This window comes from Xylocopa sonorina, chromosome 1 (assembly GCF_050948175.1).
Source record: "Xylocopa sonorina isolate GNS202 chromosome 1, iyXylSono1_principal, whole genome shotgun sequence".
In the NCBI taxonomy this organism is placed as follows: domain Eukaryota; kingdom Metazoa; phylum Arthropoda; class Insecta; order Hymenoptera; family Apidae; genus Xylocopa; species Xylocopa sonorina.
Window position 1 is genome coordinate 15,646,483 of NC_135193.1, and position 17,792 is coordinate 15,664,274.

Here is a 17,792-nt window from a genome sequence, read left to right on the forward strand (position 1 = left end):
ATTGTCATATTCTCAATTTTCATATTGATTTAAAGCAAAAGTTATCTTGAGTTTACAATATTTTTCTAAAAAAATTTAATATTTTCATTTGCTTGTGCTTGCTTAAAAGGTTTTTATAAATCTTATTACATGGATTCAAGAACATTTTTGTACTGTGCTGTATGGGGAATTTCCCTAATTCTCGAATCATATTAAAGTAAAACCGTGTTTCAGAGGTATCATATTAGACGGACGGGGATACCTGCATTTTCAAATTGTTAATTGAAACTTATATTTTTTCGTAGTTTATTACAAACGAACTTCCATTATAAATCTATTTTAAAAGTTTATTACCAAATTAATTGTATAAAACGTACATGATTACAAAGAACTGCTTCTACTATACTGTACAATGTAGAGATTAATGATAATTTGTACCATAGATTTTGTGTAGGGCCAGCCTAAAATTTTAATTTTGTTTTTAAAATAGGCTGAATCTTAGAGGGAAAAAAATATAAAGAGAAAAAAAAAATAAGTACCACTTGCATGTTAATTTTTGGCAAAACCTAAAACAAAAATAATTAAATAATAAAATCTTTCATTTCCAATAGTTCGATGTAATGTATAACATACTAGAACCCCAATAAAATCTACTTTATATAAATATAAGCAAAGATATATATATATATAGTAACTGTATTTTATATCATTGATTACTTTCATATGAATACTACCATAGCATTCATAATAAAAGTTCTTGAATTCTATTACGCATGTATTAACTCTTAAATCATCAGTCATGTTACTTGAGTGATCGCAGTTCGCACGGTATGCAGATATATTATAAAAGGCAGATAATGTGTAACACTTTATGTGAATTTTGCAGTAAAAGCTTTTGAAGTTTAGAATATATATTTAGATAATCCTTCTTAAGCGTAAGAATCTACAAGATGTAAATCGAAAACGAGTAATGTTAAAACAATAAATAATCATTAATGTAAAGCAAATATTTACTTGGCGATAAAAGATTTGTTTATAGTAATACTAACTGAAAAAAATCTCCTGTACTGGTTCAAGCGTATAAAACGAGTTTTATTATTTTTACGCGTTCTTCACTCGTTCATAAAATGTTCTACATTAAGAAATCTAAAAAGTGTACGAGATTTAATTATACCATGCGTAAAATTCTACGAATAATACTGTGTATCCTTTTTATTATAGCAACCCTAAGAAAAAGAAAAAAATTAATTGGGATATTTTAGTGAGTAACGTAGAAAAGAAAGGTTTTCAAACACTTCTAAGCTTGCATTTATAACTTTGTAAATTCTATGCAGTACTTTCTAATTTTTAGTAAAACGAAATCTTTCTTTTTTTTGTTTACAGCACTTTTTTTGCTTGAGTTACGAATCTGTACACTGTTCAATACCACGTGTACGAATCTAGTTTCAAAGTACATTCAATTTACGCATCGGGAATAAAAATTGATATTTCAATAAATATAACAGACTGAAAATAGTACTTTATCTCTATCTTGATTTCTGAAAATCTTCCGGGTCCTCATCTTCGCTACCTACAACACCGTTTTCTTCGAGTTTCGGTTTTTTCGCATCTGGAAATCGTACTACCTCCTCACTGTACGTCAGGCCTAGTTCTTTGCATCGTTTCTCAAAGTACTTCAATAACCTCATACCTGCTCTGTACACGTAACTATTTTTAAAATGTTATAGTCAAACTCCAATAATTCATATTGGTTCAATTGTTCGGAGGCCAAAGATTTTTATCTTAAACCATTACTATTTTATAGTTTCCTATTTTAATAATCTCCTTTATTTCTTTTTTTTAACTTCGCAACACATATATGTATAAATCGTTGTTAAATTTCAGTTAATTGTTATTAATGAAATTAATTTACTAATTGGTAAAATCGTGCCTAAACTCTTTAGTTTATCGCGTGGATTAAAGTTAAAGCTTATTTTGTTAGTTACAAATATACACTATTTAATTCTATTTCTACCTTACCAGTTTGAACACAAAAATGTTATTAGTTAATAACGTAAAAAGATACACAATAGTAAATATATTATTATTATTGTCAAACACATGAGCGTACATAAATTCCTAACTACTGGCAATACGGATATATGGCATATTAATTGATATTGTTTGTTAATGTTTGGTAATCTCTGGCATCCGAACTTGCGTATACATATATTTGTATTATTTATACTTACTTGTAAACAGAACTATGTTCTTCGTTATAAGCTTGACAATTTTCAAACACTAAGTGACAATCATTGAAAAAATGTTCCAACGTTTCGTAATCATTGTTGTTAAGTTTGTACTTAATTGTGCCAAAATCCATAGGATTGGAAATAATATCATGATAATCTGGAACTTCGTCTTTCGTAACAGGAGATAAGAAAGGCCATGAATCTCTGTGATGCCTAATATCAGAAAGTAATTCTTGCAGTCTTCCCATAGATCCTTTAATTGTTCCCTTGTCTTCTTCTTCTTGCTCCATTTCGGCAGCTCTTTTAGCAGCTCTTCTGGTTTGCCTTGGTTCCGCATCTTCTGAGTTACTACTATCTGTATATCAAAACGTTCACAAACAATTAAATATTGACCTTGGATTTTTACGTATACATTTAGATTAAATTTATACAAAGAGCAAAAAAGAATTATAGAAACCAATACAATACGATAATTTTATTTTGCAACCTCAGTAAAGCATACATAATTCAATACGCTAAAAAGCCAAAATGAAACGAAACAAGTTTAGATTTGAACTGTTTTATTCGAACAGTGGGATAACGGCTATCTGCGTGTGCATGCCATCAAAATTGTCTACCCTAATTTATCTATTAAAGAACGAATGTATAAAGCAATGTATCATGGTAGTTATTTTTTAAGATTTATTACTATGTGTATAAAAAAAAATCTATGTTCATACTAAGAAAAATAGGATATATAGAGATACAATACAGACCGTCCCAGTCTGTAGACTCTGTAGTGAGGAGGCTCTTGGCAAAGCCATGGATGCGAGAGCGTGCGGCTGCAGCGCACAGTCTCTCCTTGTCCCTTTCCCTTTCACGCCCCCTCACTAACAACACAATTAGAACTAAAAAACTGCTTTATTACATTAGTATTTAAATTAAAATTTACTAAGACGTTAACACACAAATGGATAATAAAATATTATGAGATAATGTAATATTTTTTCAGTGTCTGTAATAACGCTTTTCCTGCTACCGTCGTATTCGCAACTATATTGTGATACTTACCATACTTCAAATTCGTCCTCCTATCTTTCCTATCTTTACAATCTGAGCAAACCCATCGTCCACGAGGAGCTCTCGTTATAGGAGGTTCTATGCATTCCACGTGATAAAAGTTTAGGCATGTGTCGCAAGTGATCAATTTTCCACCACTTCTGCACGTAGAGCATACATTCATTTCTTGACTACTGTAGAAATAAATGATTGCCATCCAACAATAAAATCGTTCAATACACATTCTGAAATGTTAAATATTTTTCAAAGTAATTCTTACATATCCATGTCACTATCTTCGTCTAGATCCTCATATTCTGGATCCTCCTCTTCCTCACTTTCAAGGATACGTTTCGCACGGTTATGTCGAGTCTCTTTGGTTAATATTACTTCCTCGTCTAATTCATCCTCAAATTTTGTCCTCTTCTTCATTTTCTCTTTTGGCTTGGTAGATGGTTTACATACTTTGCAATACCAATCTCCATCCGGTACGCTCTATGAACAAGCACGTAACATATAGTATCATAACAAAATGATTAAATATTAGTGTAAAAAATAATTTACATTTAGTTTTGGCTTTAAACAATATAAATGATGGCCCTTGTTGCATCCGTCGCATAGCAGCATTTTATCACCATCTCGACGTCGCCTGCATATCCGACATTGAGCATTCAGTACGCTTCTACTCCATGCGACACTATTTTCTAAGGTGCTTAAATGTACAAACAACTGAGACCAATTTGTCGATGCCATGAGTGACTGTTCCCATTTCTCTTTAATTTCTTTTCCTGACGATTTCTTATCTTTTTCATTGATACCTAACGGTCTCTGTAAGTACTTTTGTTCTATGCCTTGAGATAGCTGTAAAATGGCACAAGCCATTTGTTTAATGACCGACTGTTGTTTAAAATCTGGTTGTATTTCGTTTTCACTCGGTGGGCCTAAATATTTTCCTGAATCCTTGTATGTTTTCATGTTAATACCTCCAAATTCCGAATCTGGAGTTCCCGGTCTACTATGCTTAGTTTCGTTCTTAACTTTATCTATTGTTACATTACAAGCAACGTCTGCTTCAACTTCGTTTGTACCATACAATAATTTATCACACTGTTTGTCGTACTTTCTATCATTAATCGCATGCCTCCATGCCTCCCTATCGTTAACTTTCAAACTTCCCAAACCTCCTCCTTTTACTCTGTCTTCGAAGTCTAAGATATAATCTCTTATGGTTAATTCTAGTACATCGTCGACCGCCATTTCTGAAGGGAAGTTCAAGTTGGCATTCTCATATTTGTTCTTTTTTATAATTTTATTGGGATGTCCTTTAATAGGTTCTGAAAACTGTATCGAAAATTTACTCAATGTTTTTAGCAGCAATAATTTTAATTCTCTACAGTGCCACACAGCTTCAACAAAATGTAGTTTATATGTACCGATACATTTTTTTTTATTTATAACTGTATTATTACTTTTATCATTGCATCATTGCAATAATGCAATACCTTAAGAAAATTTATTTATAACAGTTATGTTTCTTTTTCTCTAATTCTAGCGAAAAACTGCGATCAGCAATCTTTTTTTTCTTAAGAGAGGAAAAATATAGTAAACACTTACGACTTCAGGATTAAGTTTATGTCTGGGACATTCTTCAATTATAGATGTTATACTCGACATTTCTTGTACGATATTATTTCTAAGTTCGCTCTCTCTAATCCCTCGCGTATTTAAACCATTCACTAAAACTTGTATATCTTCCTGCCTTCCAAAAAAGCTCCATTTCGGTCCTGGTCTTGTCGAATGTACTGGGCATTCCTTATCTCCGGTACAAGCCATCAAATTTTTTCTTATATCAAACAGCTCTTGCTTTAAATCCTTTCGAGATACATCTTTCCTCGGAGATTTAACACCATTTTTATCAGAAAATGAAACTCTCTTAGGAGACTTCTTTGCCTTCTTAAAACTGTTCTCTTTATCACTGAATTCATCTTCGAATTTATTTTTTAAATAAGCATACGTGGAATCTCTATCTTGTAATTCTGGTTGATGAGGTGTGCCGTCAGGGAGGCAATTACCAGGCCACCATTCATCATTCTCGACGAATATTCCTAACGAAAAAAAAACAAAAAGGAAAGAAAGTTTATAAATGTATCATTAATCTATTAAGCTTAAATAGCGTATTAGAGAAAGAATAAAATTACCTGGTATTGATAAAAATCTCCAATATCTACGATGAGCTCTGTCAGAGCCTAAATAAAGCATCATTTTATCATTTTTAGAAGCTTGCTGAAGCTCTTTCAATTTATTTTCGTACTCTTCTTTCTTTTTCTCTTCTTCACAATTACCACGTGTGATTTTCTTTGGTATTTTATTTTCATTATCTTTTTCTTTTTCTCGTTCTCTCATTTTTTCCTTCTCTTCCCTTTCTTTTCTCTGTTCTGCTATCAAGAAGGACTTTAATTCTTTTCGCGCTTGATGAAGTTTTTCATGTCTTTCTTCAATCACATCTCGCACCGAAGCGAAAGTGAGCAACTGGTTTATAAGACACGTTGCTACTTTCAATTTTTCATCTAAATCAAATTCATGAACGCTGCGATGTCCCAGCAATCGTAAAATATATGTCTCATTTAGTCTCATAAACAATGCTGGATCATCTTGGTTTGTATAACCACCTAAGGATAATAAAAACAAATTATATGTACGCTTATCGTTTGTATCATAAATATTATACGATTAGTTCTAAAAACTATTGTAAAGCATTATTGTCGTATTTAAGCAATAAATACAATAGTTGTGTCAAATGTATTGGTATACAGTCAAATATAATATAAATATGTACCTCTTTGAGAATATCTCCATTTGGAAGCTACCTCGCTAATCCGTCCTCCCGAACTTAATAAATGTTGTCTTAAAATTTCACTTACAGTTACATGATCTAATGTTAATTCAGATAATTTACAGCCTTGATGCACCTGACTCCAGCTAGAAGCTATAGTAGAAAGTTTGACAGCCTTTGACATTGACGATGTTCCTTCGTTTATGCTGACATCACTTGATATATCAGATGCTTCAGCATGAATCTCATCTTCTTCATCTGCTTGATATTTAAAGATACTTGATAGTAGTAATTGCAAAAGATCACTCCAGGGACCAGATGCTTCTTTTACTAATAATGCTTTTTCCAAGAGATCCAAGGTAAAACCACTCGGAAAGTACGCGCTGACTTCTAGTTCTTCGTTAAAAAACTCTAAAAATTCTAGGATCATAACGCTATCGCCGAATTTTTCATTAGGTATACTAATCTTAACCGGTGTGGCTTGCGGAATAGGAAAAAGATCTTCGCATTCGAGATCCTCTCTCGGCTTATTCCACTGTCTTACATATGCAGCCAGAGCTGCTAATTTTTGCTTCTCCTCCTTTTTTCGTTCACTTTTCAAGACTCTTTCTTCTTTGCGTTTTGCTTTCTCTTCAAGAGCCTTTGCTTTCAAGTCTTCTTTAAATTTTCCATTCATCCTGTATATAAATTTCATAATTTTGATTTATAGCTAAATATTACGAACTGTTTTTTCATTTTAATGTACATTGTTTTACCTCGGTTTTCGAAACTTTTTTATATTCAATCCTTTTTGATTTACTTTTTTAAGTGGGTCAGGTTTCTCTATTGTCTTTTGTTTTGATACTTCTGTAGTAATAAATTTATCCATTGATTCTTGTTTATGTTTAATAGACTTCTTAATACGTGATGTGAAGTCTGGAGGAGGACCAGCAAATATTGTGTCAAAACGTACTTTATTAATTCCATATTTTTGTAAAACATTATCCTAGAAATATATACGTATATATTTATCAATATATTACGCAATTCTTCCCAAATAATCTTTGTGTAAAGATAATTACTAACTTTAACGATCCATATCCCGCTCTCATTTTGTTCACATAATTGACGTAAAAATATTTTATTACGCTCTCTGCTGTAGTGCTGTTTTTTTCGACGTACTTGTGCTGCTTCAACTATCATAAGTTGGCTAACATCAGAATCTCCAGAATCTAACTGTTCCACTTCATAACGAAATAATTTTGCAAGGGGATGGTATTGTTGTTCTTGTGGGCTTCTATGCAATAGGCATATGGTAATAAAGTCAATACATCACATGTTTCTCTACCTTAGAAGTAAAGAATTGTATCTTCAGTTTTTGTCAATATTAAATTGACATTTTTTTCCAATATACCAAAAGTTTAGTAAAAATACAATTTCATATAAAAGAAAAGAAAAATTCGGATATTTCTGTGCTAGATAAATGTTTTAAGTCACAAGGTGATACTTGTGTTACAAAATAAAGATATAATTCTTTATCTCTGCAATACATGTTTGTACAAGCCAAACAGATTTCTACCTGTTATTTTCTTTAGCACTTAATTTAATTTGTTGTTCCGTGGGAGCAATAACTTGAAGAACATGGCAGTCGCACCAAGAATTCTCTGTGAAACTTGCCTCTACCATTTCCCCTACAAAATAACGATCCTTTGCAAACTGATATACATCCTCTATCATTTCGTTGAAGGACGATCTGTTTGTTTTACTAGCAAGGTATAGTATGGGAATACGTAACTGCAATATAAGACACATAATTAACATAAAGCTATAACATTTAGAGTTAAATTTGTAATTAATCATCATACCTCCATAGGAAATTCTTTAAGGCTTTTCTTTGCATTTTCTTCGCATTGTAAAGCCTCCTCATAGGTCATGTTACTTCTGCCAGTGATACTGCATGACCATATAAGCGAATTGCATAAAATAATTCTTTCACAGAATTCACTGCAATCAGAAAAATATGTAATTATAGTTTAAACACGATATGATCAACATCAATGAACATAACAATAGCTAAAAATATAATAATACAGCTATCCATCATCATAAAAATGTAAATTACCATTTAACAAACAAAAATTCAAGAACACAACAAACTGACAAATAAAAACAGAATAAAATATTTGAGTTCACGATCATTCGGATGATATCACGCGGGGCTTCCATAATAAGAACGTACATTAAGTAACCTGGACGTTCTCTGCCGCGTACCGCTTAATTCGATCTAGTCGTTAAAAAGCAAAAGTGTACACAAATGCGTAACATTAACTAACACGTGAGGCGTGTAGATTGAAACGAGCGAAAGCAAGGGGACGAGGCGAAGTTGAACGGGCAGGAAACACTCGTGTCTAAATATTCGCACCGATGGTGCCACTGAACGTATTTCGAACCGATCTCAGCTGTCATGGTCTTACTTGTAGTCCTTGAAGATCTCGTTGGTAACCTCACAGTGGAAAACTTCGTCGTCGTCTTTGAAGTCCGATGATATATGAAGACGCTGAAACGGTTGCTTGCGAAGAAGCGGCATGTCAACACTCGCTAATGTATCGACGGACGAACGTAGCTCCCGTTCACGTTTCTGACAAGCTCGCGAATCAATTCTGCGTCGAAGATAGAGCTATACCCGTTCCGGAACACCGCCAGACACATGCGACACACGCTAACTTTGCCGAAATGCCTGCCAAGTTTCCGTACGCTGTTCAACTGTCACTTGGATCGTTGCGATACACTAGCCACGGGATCTCGCACGTTCATGCGCGTCGAGTGTAAATCTTTAACGCTGCTAGGCGAAACATTTCGACTCTCATGACAAAGCACGATTTTAACGGTGCCCGTGGAAGCGCGCATTCACATCTGGCACCACAAAGCCGGAAACCAATAAAAAGAATAACGCGCTGCCAACGTAAAATTGTTATTTAAAACGCGGGAAACGATGAATATCGGGGAACGATATTCGTCGCGTCGACGCGTCGGAAATTAACAGCTCGACAAAGATCTATGCTTTTATCTGTTTTTTTTTTTTTATAGTTAATCGCGACGTTCCTTCGCGCGATGCAACCGAAGAAACGTAAGAAGGAAAACGCGATGTAATCTTTTCACAGTTGGTAATTGGTATCCGGTTCAAACGTGTATGTAAACTTATTAAAATTGGCGGGAATTGTTTACGATTTATTAACCGATAAAATAATATCGAACTTTTGTATTTCGAATGTTAAATTTCGAAAATGACTAAATTGTACGTGATAAATGCATAGATATATATTTTACATACTTTTATTATTCTTTACATAAATTATGAATGTATAGAAAAAACTATGTACACAAATAGTTATGCTAAATCGGTATTGTTATTCCAACCAATCTGTAATGTATTGGCACTTGATTGGTGTAACATCGCCAACGTCGCAGCAATTTTTCCTTACCTAGATTTTCAAATAATTCTATGTTATTTTATTAAATTGTAAAACAATGAAAAAGAAAGGGAAAAAATGAAATATCTTACAGGACAAACGCCGCAAGTAGATTTAATTAATCCAGGTGGACTTAACAAAGGTTCTACCGCTCTGTACAAAGTACTTCCATCACCCGAAAGAGTACGTTCCACCTTTCCATCATAAACCAAAGTGTTCAATATCATTTCTAGATCTTCAACTGATAATTTTACCTATAAATAATAATTTCGTTTAATGTTAATGTATATAATACAAAGGCAAAGCTATAGCAATATAGCGAACCTTGCTTATTCCTAAGTCTGAGATAAATTTCCATACTTCTTTAGACGAGGCAAACGTGACATTTCTAGCCATAATTGGCCCACCTTTGCAGGAATTCATTTGCTCTCTTTTTTTCTCCAAAAATCTGTAACATTGTTGATTGAGAACATCGACAAATTCTGCTTCAAAATCTTGATCTTGGTACCAAGCACCACCAGTCACAGAAGTGTCGGGTTCTAAATTGTATAACATGTACACCTTTTTCTTGCTAGCCGCGACAGACTTGACGGCTTTAATAAATTTCTTGGTTTCTAGACTTTTCAAAATTTTATTCAACTGAGTAGGCATCAGGTTCGATTTAAATCTTATGTCACGGATCCATATCCCCTTATTCCCTGCTTCCTCAATGATAGTGTAAACGATCTTCTCTTCGTTATCTGCACCCTTGGCTATTTTAGCTTTAGAAGGATCCTTCAAACGGTATAATAGAGAACCGCCTTGTTTGAATAAATCAAAGTAGCCTTGAGATAAAAGTTTATTTATAATTTGAGCCTTTTGAGCGGGTTGCAAATCTGGCAATTCGGTTGTCAAGTCCTTATCGGATATTCCTTTCGGCTTTGCTTGCGCTAACGCGATAATTCTGAAAATTGAATGCACCTTATGTAATTACTCGTGTTCTTATCTTTCACCTGTAAGTTTCATTTTTGTCATTATGCAAGGGTATAGCTATTTGCATTACATCGTAACCTATCAACTGCGTATGTAACAAACACCTAACCAGCTTTCAGTGTAAAGAAATAAAAATTTACTTTTGCTCGATAGCTTCAAGTGCATTCGTCTCCGCGTTATTTGCATCTTTTTCTGTCGAGGTACCGGCTTCCGTCTCCATTGAATTACTTTAACGTTAAATGTTATATGATCTATTCGATTAGTTTCGATGCTCGCTAGGTTACGTTCTGTTATTGTTTACAGATTGCAGTAAGGTTTAAATGTTTTATTAACGTGAAGAAATTATTTTATAAATATGGACAATTCTCTGGATGAATTAGACGACGAAGATTCGTTGAATCTTGCTTCTAAAGAATGGAATCAAATTACAGACACTGCTAAAAAGGTATCATTTAAATAGTAACACAAAATTTTAGGAAGAACATATATATATATATATATATATATAATATCGTTTTCTAAACAGTATATGTTTAGGAATAATGAAAATATATGTATATGATGCTTTCAAATAATATATGGTCAATAATAGTATAATAAAATTATTGATTATAATTATATTATTTTTCAGGGTGGATACAGAGAAGGGGTAATAGATGGAGCAAATTCAGTATTTCAAGAGGGTTTTGATATTGGGTATAAAGAAGGTTTTCGGACAGCTTTCATGTTAGGAAAGTTTAAAAGTTTGTTAAACACTGCATCACAAGATGTGAAGCATCCGCAAAATATAAAAGAAATTCTTAATAAAACTAGAAGAGGTATTTGTCATATATGTATGACAGAATCTGAGAGTGGAAATAACATAGAAAAACCTTTTTCTGAAATCATTAATGAACAAAAAACACATTCGATAAATGTTCTTGAAACACTGCATCAATATTTTCAACCTTATGTAAAGCAAATAAATATTGACGAATTGGATAAATTAAAAATAGAAAGTCATCCTTCAAAAGAACTAAGAGATAATTAATTTACCAATAAAAACATACAGTTTTTATATTTTTATTAGCGTATATAATATTTTTAAGTTTCAATGGTGTAAATAAAGAATAATAGTTAGAGTATTCTTATAAATATAAACCTTCGGGAGAACCTTCCTTTTTCCGATATAGAACACTCTCTTTAGATTTCTTAAAATCATCGCTAGTAACTTTCATACGACGTTCACGTAATGCCATTAAACCAGCTTCGGTACATATAGCCTGCAAGATATAATTATTATTTAGTAATAATAATTACAATTTTTTTCATACATATATATTTAACTAACGTCGTACCTTTATATCTGCACCTGAAAGATCGTCTTTAGCCATAATTAATTCAGCTAAATTTACATCAGGTGCTAATGTCATTCTACTGGTGTGAATACTGAAAATTCTTCTTTTCGTTTTCTCATCTGGCAATGGGAACTCTATTTTTCTATCTATACGACCTGGTCTTATTAATGCTGGATCTAAGGTCTCAATTCGATTCGTAGCCATTACAACTTTAACATCTCCCCGACTATCAAAACCTAAATAAACATTTTTGTTATTATAATTGAAATATCACGATTTACTTTAAAACATATTCTCATACCATCGAGTTGATTAAGAAGTTCTAACATAGTTCTTTGAATTTCACGTTCGCCTCCGCTATTGCTGTCATATCGTTTCGTGCCTACAGCATCTATTTCGTCTATAAAGACAATAGAAGGAGCATGTTCTTCTGCAACTCTAAATAACTCTCTGACAAGTTTTGGGCCATCTCCTAAATATTTTTGTATAAGTTCAGAACCAACAACTCTCAAGAAAGTTGCTGAAGTCTGATTGGCAACAGCTTTTGCCAACAATGTTTTTCCAGTTCCAGGTGGACCATAGAGTATCACTCCTTTTGGAGGTTTAATACCCATTTCTTCATAATATTCTGGATGGGTTAAAGGTAATTCTACAGACTCTTTGATTTCTTGAATTTGTGTGTCCAGTCCTAAATTATGAAACATGTTTGTAAATATGTAATGTAATGAAAATTCCTAATAGAAATATACACTTTACATACCACCAATATCGGCATAAGTTTCTTGTGGAGCTTTTTCCAGTTTCATTACTGTAACCATAGGGTCTGTGTCATCACCTAAAACTCCAACAACAGCGTGAACTTTATGATTCAATAGAACTGAACATCCAGGTTCTAGTTGATCCTTATCCACAAATGATAATATTGATACATAATGTTCGGAACCAACAGATGTAGAAACAATCGCATGATTATCATCGATTATTTCTTCTAATGTCCCAACAGACATTGGCGTTCCACGCAAGTCATCAACCTTAGACCTTTCTTCTTCGTTCTTCTCTTCTTGTGGTTTCAGTCTTTCTTGATTTCTAATGAATTCCTCTTCCATTAACAAATAATCCTTTATACGTTCTAACTTTAAAAGTTTCAATCTGCAACGTGTATGCGGTGTAACTTGTGGCAGTTTCAAGGCAGCATCGGGACCTTTTGTACGCCGCTTCTTTTTGCCTACTCTTGTTGGAATAGGCGGTTCATACTTCTTCTTCTTGTCTTTATCATCCTTCTTATCACCTCCTGTACCACCAGTACCCGATTGATTCTGCCCCTGTTACAATAATTACTTCATAATAAAATAGCTTTTCTTTCTTATGTGTTATTTTGAAAAACTATTATACGCGTATAGAAAAAATTTAAATACGAATAATATGATATTTGAGATGAAACAATATTTGAAATTAGGATAACCTAAAATGTCAAATAGTATGTATATTGATTTAAAAAGGAAATAATGAATTTCATTAATTACAATGATTACTAAATATTTCGTTACATACTATTTGAAATAAAACAAACACCTTAATGTATACTTATAATTACGAGAATAATAGTTACCATTTTTTTACGTTTACTGTTTGGTCACGAATCGAAACGGCGAAGTCATTCCGTGTGCTCGAGCAGGATCGATTATAATCTCGATATATCTCTTTCATACATCGAAATAATTCGATTCATTAAAAAACATTAATACAAAAATTAGCTATATATACATTCAAAGACATATGAAATAAATATTAATTATATATTATATTTTTTACTTAATTACAGAGCAATGTCAAAAAAGTTTTCACACAATTTTTATGTAGTAATAACATTAATATAATCGTTTCTGTGAGAATGACTCGATGTTTCTTTATTTAGGAACAATAATATTCGCGATCGTGTTCAGTAATAGTTACTGTTAATTGAAAAATCATATCTTTATAAAATAAATATGGAAATGTTCATTGAACAATTGAATTCAATTTGTAATACTTGTGAATATAATTTAAAAATGTTGGCAATACGTGGATTCGTGCATTTTATTTGAATAATTCGATACATTTATCTTTGCAATAAAGTATCTTCTCTCTAGCTGTTCGAATATCGCTTCATTATGACGTCTCGTTCAAGGCCATCAGAATAAAAATAAATAGAATTAAAAATAATAAAATATTTGTTACAAATACACATCCCGATGCAATTATTGCATCATATATATTACATGACTGATTAACAAAAAGATGTCAACCAACGGCATACATAAACTGAAGGTTTTTCAACGTAAATGAATATGATTTAATTTTTTCATAGAAATCAGCTCGATTATAAAGCATAAATCTTTTTTACATAAAAGACTTTACATTGTATAATACTAGATTTAATTTTTTTAACTATGTAGCAAACACCTTCAGTTCGAGCAACAAAAATACTAAAATATACATTTAATTTTTCATGTCAATATTAATCTTCCTGAATTCAACTTTAGTGCGAATTTAAATATTTGATTAAGTTGAGCTATCATATTTTGTGTTACGGAAAAATCAATCCACATTGCTGGATACAAGTGAATCGTAGTGGTACTTCGTTGATAAGATCAAGTTGTTCAGGTATAAATAGTTCACATTCTCTCGTGTACGTAATATTTTTTCTTTTCTTACTTTCATTTATCACAAGAATTAATGAGAATCCGGGAAAATGTTCTATAAGTAAAAGCCTCGATGAACAGAATATAATACAACGTGTAGAAAATGTTGTAATGAGAGGTAATGAGAGGCGCGTCCGAAGCGATTCAATAAAAGTATTTATTGAATAAGTGGCTTAAATGCCAGCTAAAATAATTCTGGGATCTTCTACAGCTGCTTTGATTTTTCTTAGAAACATCACAGCTTCGCGCCCGTCAATTAATCGATGATCGTATGTTAAAGCCACATACATCATTGGACGAATTACAACCTGAAAATTGTTAAACTATATTTAATAAAAAGGATTTTTAATAAAATACCTTGTCATACAATAATTAAAGACTTTTACCTCGCCCTTTACTGCAATAGGTCTATCAAATACTCCATGCATTCCAAGAATTGCACTTTGTGGTGGATTTATAATGGGTGTTCCCAATAGAGAACCGAAAACACCACCGTTACTTATTGTGAATGTACCGCCATCCATATCTTCGACGGATATTTGACCTTTTCTTGCTTTATCGCCTATGGCTGCCAAAGCAATTTCAATTTCCGCGAAATTCTTATTTTCTACGCTGCGTAGTACTGGAACCACAAGCCCCTTTGGTGTTGCAACCGCGACACTAATATCAACATAGTCTCTATAAACTATGTCAGTCCCGTCTATTACAGCATTTACTACTGGTTGATCTTTTAAAGCATAGGTACTCGCTGCAATGAATGGGCTCATAAATCCAAGTTTAATACCGTACTTCTTTGTGAAGGTTTCCTGGTGCGTTTTACGGAATTCCATAATACGGCTGTAAAAAAAGAACAACCGTTAAGTTATACTTAACGAAGAAAAGAAAAATGTAAAAACGAAAACTGTAATAGATGTGTATAAAAACCTCATATCGATTTCGTTAAACGTTGTCAACATAGCGTTCGTATTTTGAGCATCTTTTAGACGTTCCGCGATACGTATTCGCATTCTGTTCATTTTTACCCGCTGTTCTGTTCTTGTACCAAGTATTTCACGTGTATAATCAGTGGGAGGCAGTTGTACTTTTGCGCCTTCTAACGCCTATAAATTTTCATTTAACCTTGTAAATAACTGTACGTGGCACAAAATAGTTTATCCTCAATTATATACTCACACAATTATACTCACTTGAGCATGCTTGATCGCAGCAACTGGTATTGATGCTGCAGGTGCTTGTGGAGGTGGAGGTCGAGCTGCTGGGGGTGGTACAGCTGCAGAAGGAATCGGTGATGGCGGTGGTGGTGGTGGTGGTGGTGGTGGTGGAGGCGGTGGTGGTGGAGGTGCTGCTGCGCTAGGAGTAGGTGGAGGACTTGGAGCCTTTGCAGCAGGCTTCTCAGCAGGCTTCTCAGCTGCTACAGCTCCACCAGTTGCACCAATATCAATGCTACATAACTTTTGTCCTGGCTTCACTGTTTCACCATCTTTTGCAAAGATCTCCTTTATAACACCAGCACCTGGTGATGGTACAGGGACTGAAGTCTGTAAATAAATTATTACAGATTCATTAGTGTAACAAAACATATATTATATACAAGTATTTCCTTCTTCATTTAACCTTATCTGTTTCAATCTCACACAAGACGTCATCTTCTTTCACTTGATCGCCAACTTTTTTATCCCATCTGACATCTCCTTCGCTTACACTTTCCGCAAACGCCGGTACTACAACCTCCTTTATTTCCCCTGTTATGTATAAATATATTTTATATGACAATTTATGATTCTATTTCTAATACTTTTAAATCTTCTTAGATTTTGCTTACATAAGCTAGATGTTGAATGAATATGTCTCGCTTGATCTATCCAGCAGTGGAATTTCTTATACCTTGTACATCTGAACACAATTGAAAATTGAATATTAAAGTTTTCTCATTATGTCAATTAATAATTTGTGTTCTTTTATTTTTATTGTAAATACTGTTATCCCGAGAACACTAAGTTCCCTTGTTAAACATTTTTAACTTACAATCGAGAGTTCTTGCTGACCACATGTTGGGTGTGGATAAATAGAATGTGCCCTACAAAAATGATTTGATACAATTAGTAGTTTACGTTCATGGTTATCCCCAACGTTGATATGCCTCTCTATAAAGATAATGTTTTTAAATTTTCAACATAGCTCACTATTTCTTTACCATCATTGTAATTTAGCAGTCTTACCTTGACTATATAAAGATCTCACAACCTAGAAAAATATATAAACATGTATACATATTTGTTTAAAATATAAAATTTACAATTAAATCAGTACAGAAATATTTTATTGTTTATATAATTTCATATAGATTATGGCACAGGAATTGAGATATAAAAATAGGTATAGTGTGTGTTCATATATCATAAAAAAGTATAAACAATTTCAAGTAAAAGTGAAGTCTATTTAGTTATGTAAAAATAAGGGTGTACACTTAATGATCGGGGGAAATTTTGTAATTTTTCATTGACAGATTAAAGTTGGTAGATCAAGTCACGGATCGTAACGTGTCAAGGTGCTATTATATAATGGGTGTAGTAGATAAGGGTAGTATTTTGGCAATCTTGATAGCGGATTCTATTTGAAAGGGCGTTAGGTCCTTCTTACTCAATATGTGTGTCATTGATTTTACAAAATGAATAATAAATTAAAAGAGAGATCATTTGTCAGTTTACCTTCGTTTGTGATATACTAATTCTTGTTATTACACGAGGCATAAACCGCGAACAGTTGGATAGCATCGCGGCCATCCTCAAACGGAAAATTATAACTTAGATGTTCGCTCCTTACTCTCGTGACGATGAGGAAGCAGTACGGGCTGGTACGCGTCAGTGGTGGGGCTAGTTTCCTACGACAAACGCGCGTTCTGAAATCTGCCACTCTCTCGGGTTCCAAAAAGTACAAAAATTGTTTAAAATATCGTAAACTTAAATAAAACGAAACCGCGCACAAATACAAGTTATAACGAGTAAACGTTGTAATTATTTAACTAAATTTTTATTGTTCGTTTAAAATGGAACTGAAACTCGATATTGCAAGAGTAGTATCTTTCCATTAATGATTAGAAGCGAAAATATTTCCACTATTCGAGGCTATCATCTTTTTTGTACAACTGTTATCTGAATGAAAGGCAAAAAAGGGAAGTAATCGCATAATTATATGTATAATTTCTTCATACTATAATTGAACAACACGTGCGACTTTATGCAATCCTTATATAGATAAATATATTCTAATAT

At 33.0% G+C, this 17,792-nt stretch overlaps 5 protein-coding genes across 11 annotated transcripts; 1 reads left to right on the forward strand and 4 right to left on the reverse strand.

Annotated features, from left to right (window-relative positions):
* Positions 1-312: 312 nt before the first annotated feature.
* On the reverse strand, positions 313-8,826 carry Acf (ATP-dependent chromatin assembly factor large subunit). Of its 7 annotated transcripts, none has more exons than XM_076909075.1 (15): positions 8,535-8,826; positions 7,926-8,064; positions 7,640-7,854; positions 7,147-7,354; positions 6,837-7,066; positions 6,085-6,758; positions 5,447-5,917; positions 4,863-5,353; positions 3,813-4,589; positions 3,529-3,743; positions 3,261-3,442; positions 2,966-3,079; positions 2,211-2,565; positions 1,499-1,674; positions 313-1,125 (listed from the first exon to the last, which is right to left on the reverse strand). In XM_076909075.1, the coding sequence occupies exons 1-14, from the start codon at positions 8,645-8,647 to the stop codon at positions 1,506-1,508; spliced, it is 4,353 nt and encodes a 1,450-aa protein (XP_076765190.1). In that variant the 5' UTR covers positions 8,648-8,826; the 3' UTR covers positions 313-1,125; positions 1,499-1,505. The 7 variants fall into 7 exon arrangements, with proteins under 7 accessions (XP_076765190.1, XP_076765178.1, XP_076765181.1 ...); XM_076909063.1 differs by having other exon boundaries at positions 1,499-1,686; XM_076909066.1 differs by having other exon boundaries at positions 1,499-1,686; positions 3,261-3,439; positions 7,147-7,357.
* A 569-nt stretch (positions 8,827-9,395) lies between these two features.
* Positions 9,396-10,929, reverse strand: Polr3f (RNA polymerase III subunit F). Its single transcript, XM_076909525.1, has 4 exons — positions 10,643-10,929; positions 9,855-10,473; positions 9,623-9,784; positions 9,396-9,542 (listed from the first exon to the last, which is right to left on the reverse strand). Exons 1-4 carry the CDS (start codon positions 10,720-10,722, stop codon positions 9,468-9,470), a joined length of 936 nt encoding a protein of 311 aa, XP_076765640.1. The 5' UTR covers positions 10,723-10,929; the 3' UTR covers positions 9,396-9,467.
* LOC143432697 (uncharacterized) lies at positions 10,812-11,621 on the forward strand. Its single transcript, XM_076909527.1, has 2 exons — positions 10,812-10,947; positions 11,134-11,621. Exons 1-2 carry the CDS (start codon positions 10,858-10,860, stop codon positions 11,530-11,532), a joined length of 489 nt encoding a protein of 162 aa, XP_076765642.1. The 5' UTR covers positions 10,812-10,857; the 3' UTR covers positions 11,533-11,621.
* On the reverse strand, positions 11,508-13,188 carry Rpt2 (26S proteasome regulatory subunit Rpt2). Its single transcript, XM_076909524.1, has 4 exons — positions 12,600-13,188; positions 12,141-12,527; positions 11,840-12,075; positions 11,508-11,764 (listed from the first exon to the last, which is right to left on the reverse strand). Exons 1-4 carry the CDS (start codon positions 12,943-12,945, stop codon positions 11,630-11,632), a joined length of 1,104 nt encoding a protein of 367 aa, XP_076765639.1. The 5' UTR covers positions 12,946-13,188; the 3' UTR covers positions 11,508-11,629.
* A 1,390-nt stretch (positions 13,189-14,578) lies between these two features.
* Positions 14,579-17,383, reverse strand: LOC143423801 (dihydrolipoyllysine-residue succinyltransferase component of 2-oxoglutarate dehydrogenase complex, mitochondrial). The gene is made up of 9 exons (XM_076895385.1): positions 17,229-17,383; positions 16,740-16,764; positions 16,546-16,597; positions 16,343-16,413; positions 16,135-16,262; positions 15,708-16,058; positions 15,445-15,620; positions 14,907-15,357; positions 14,579-14,828 (listed from the first exon to the last, which is right to left on the reverse strand). The coding sequence occupies exons 1-9, from the start codon at positions 17,301-17,303 to the stop codon at positions 14,694-14,696; spliced, it is 1,464 nt and encodes a 487-aa protein (XP_076751500.1). The 5' UTR covers positions 17,304-17,383; the 3' UTR covers positions 14,579-14,693.
* Positions 17,384-17,792: the final 409 nt, after the last annotated feature.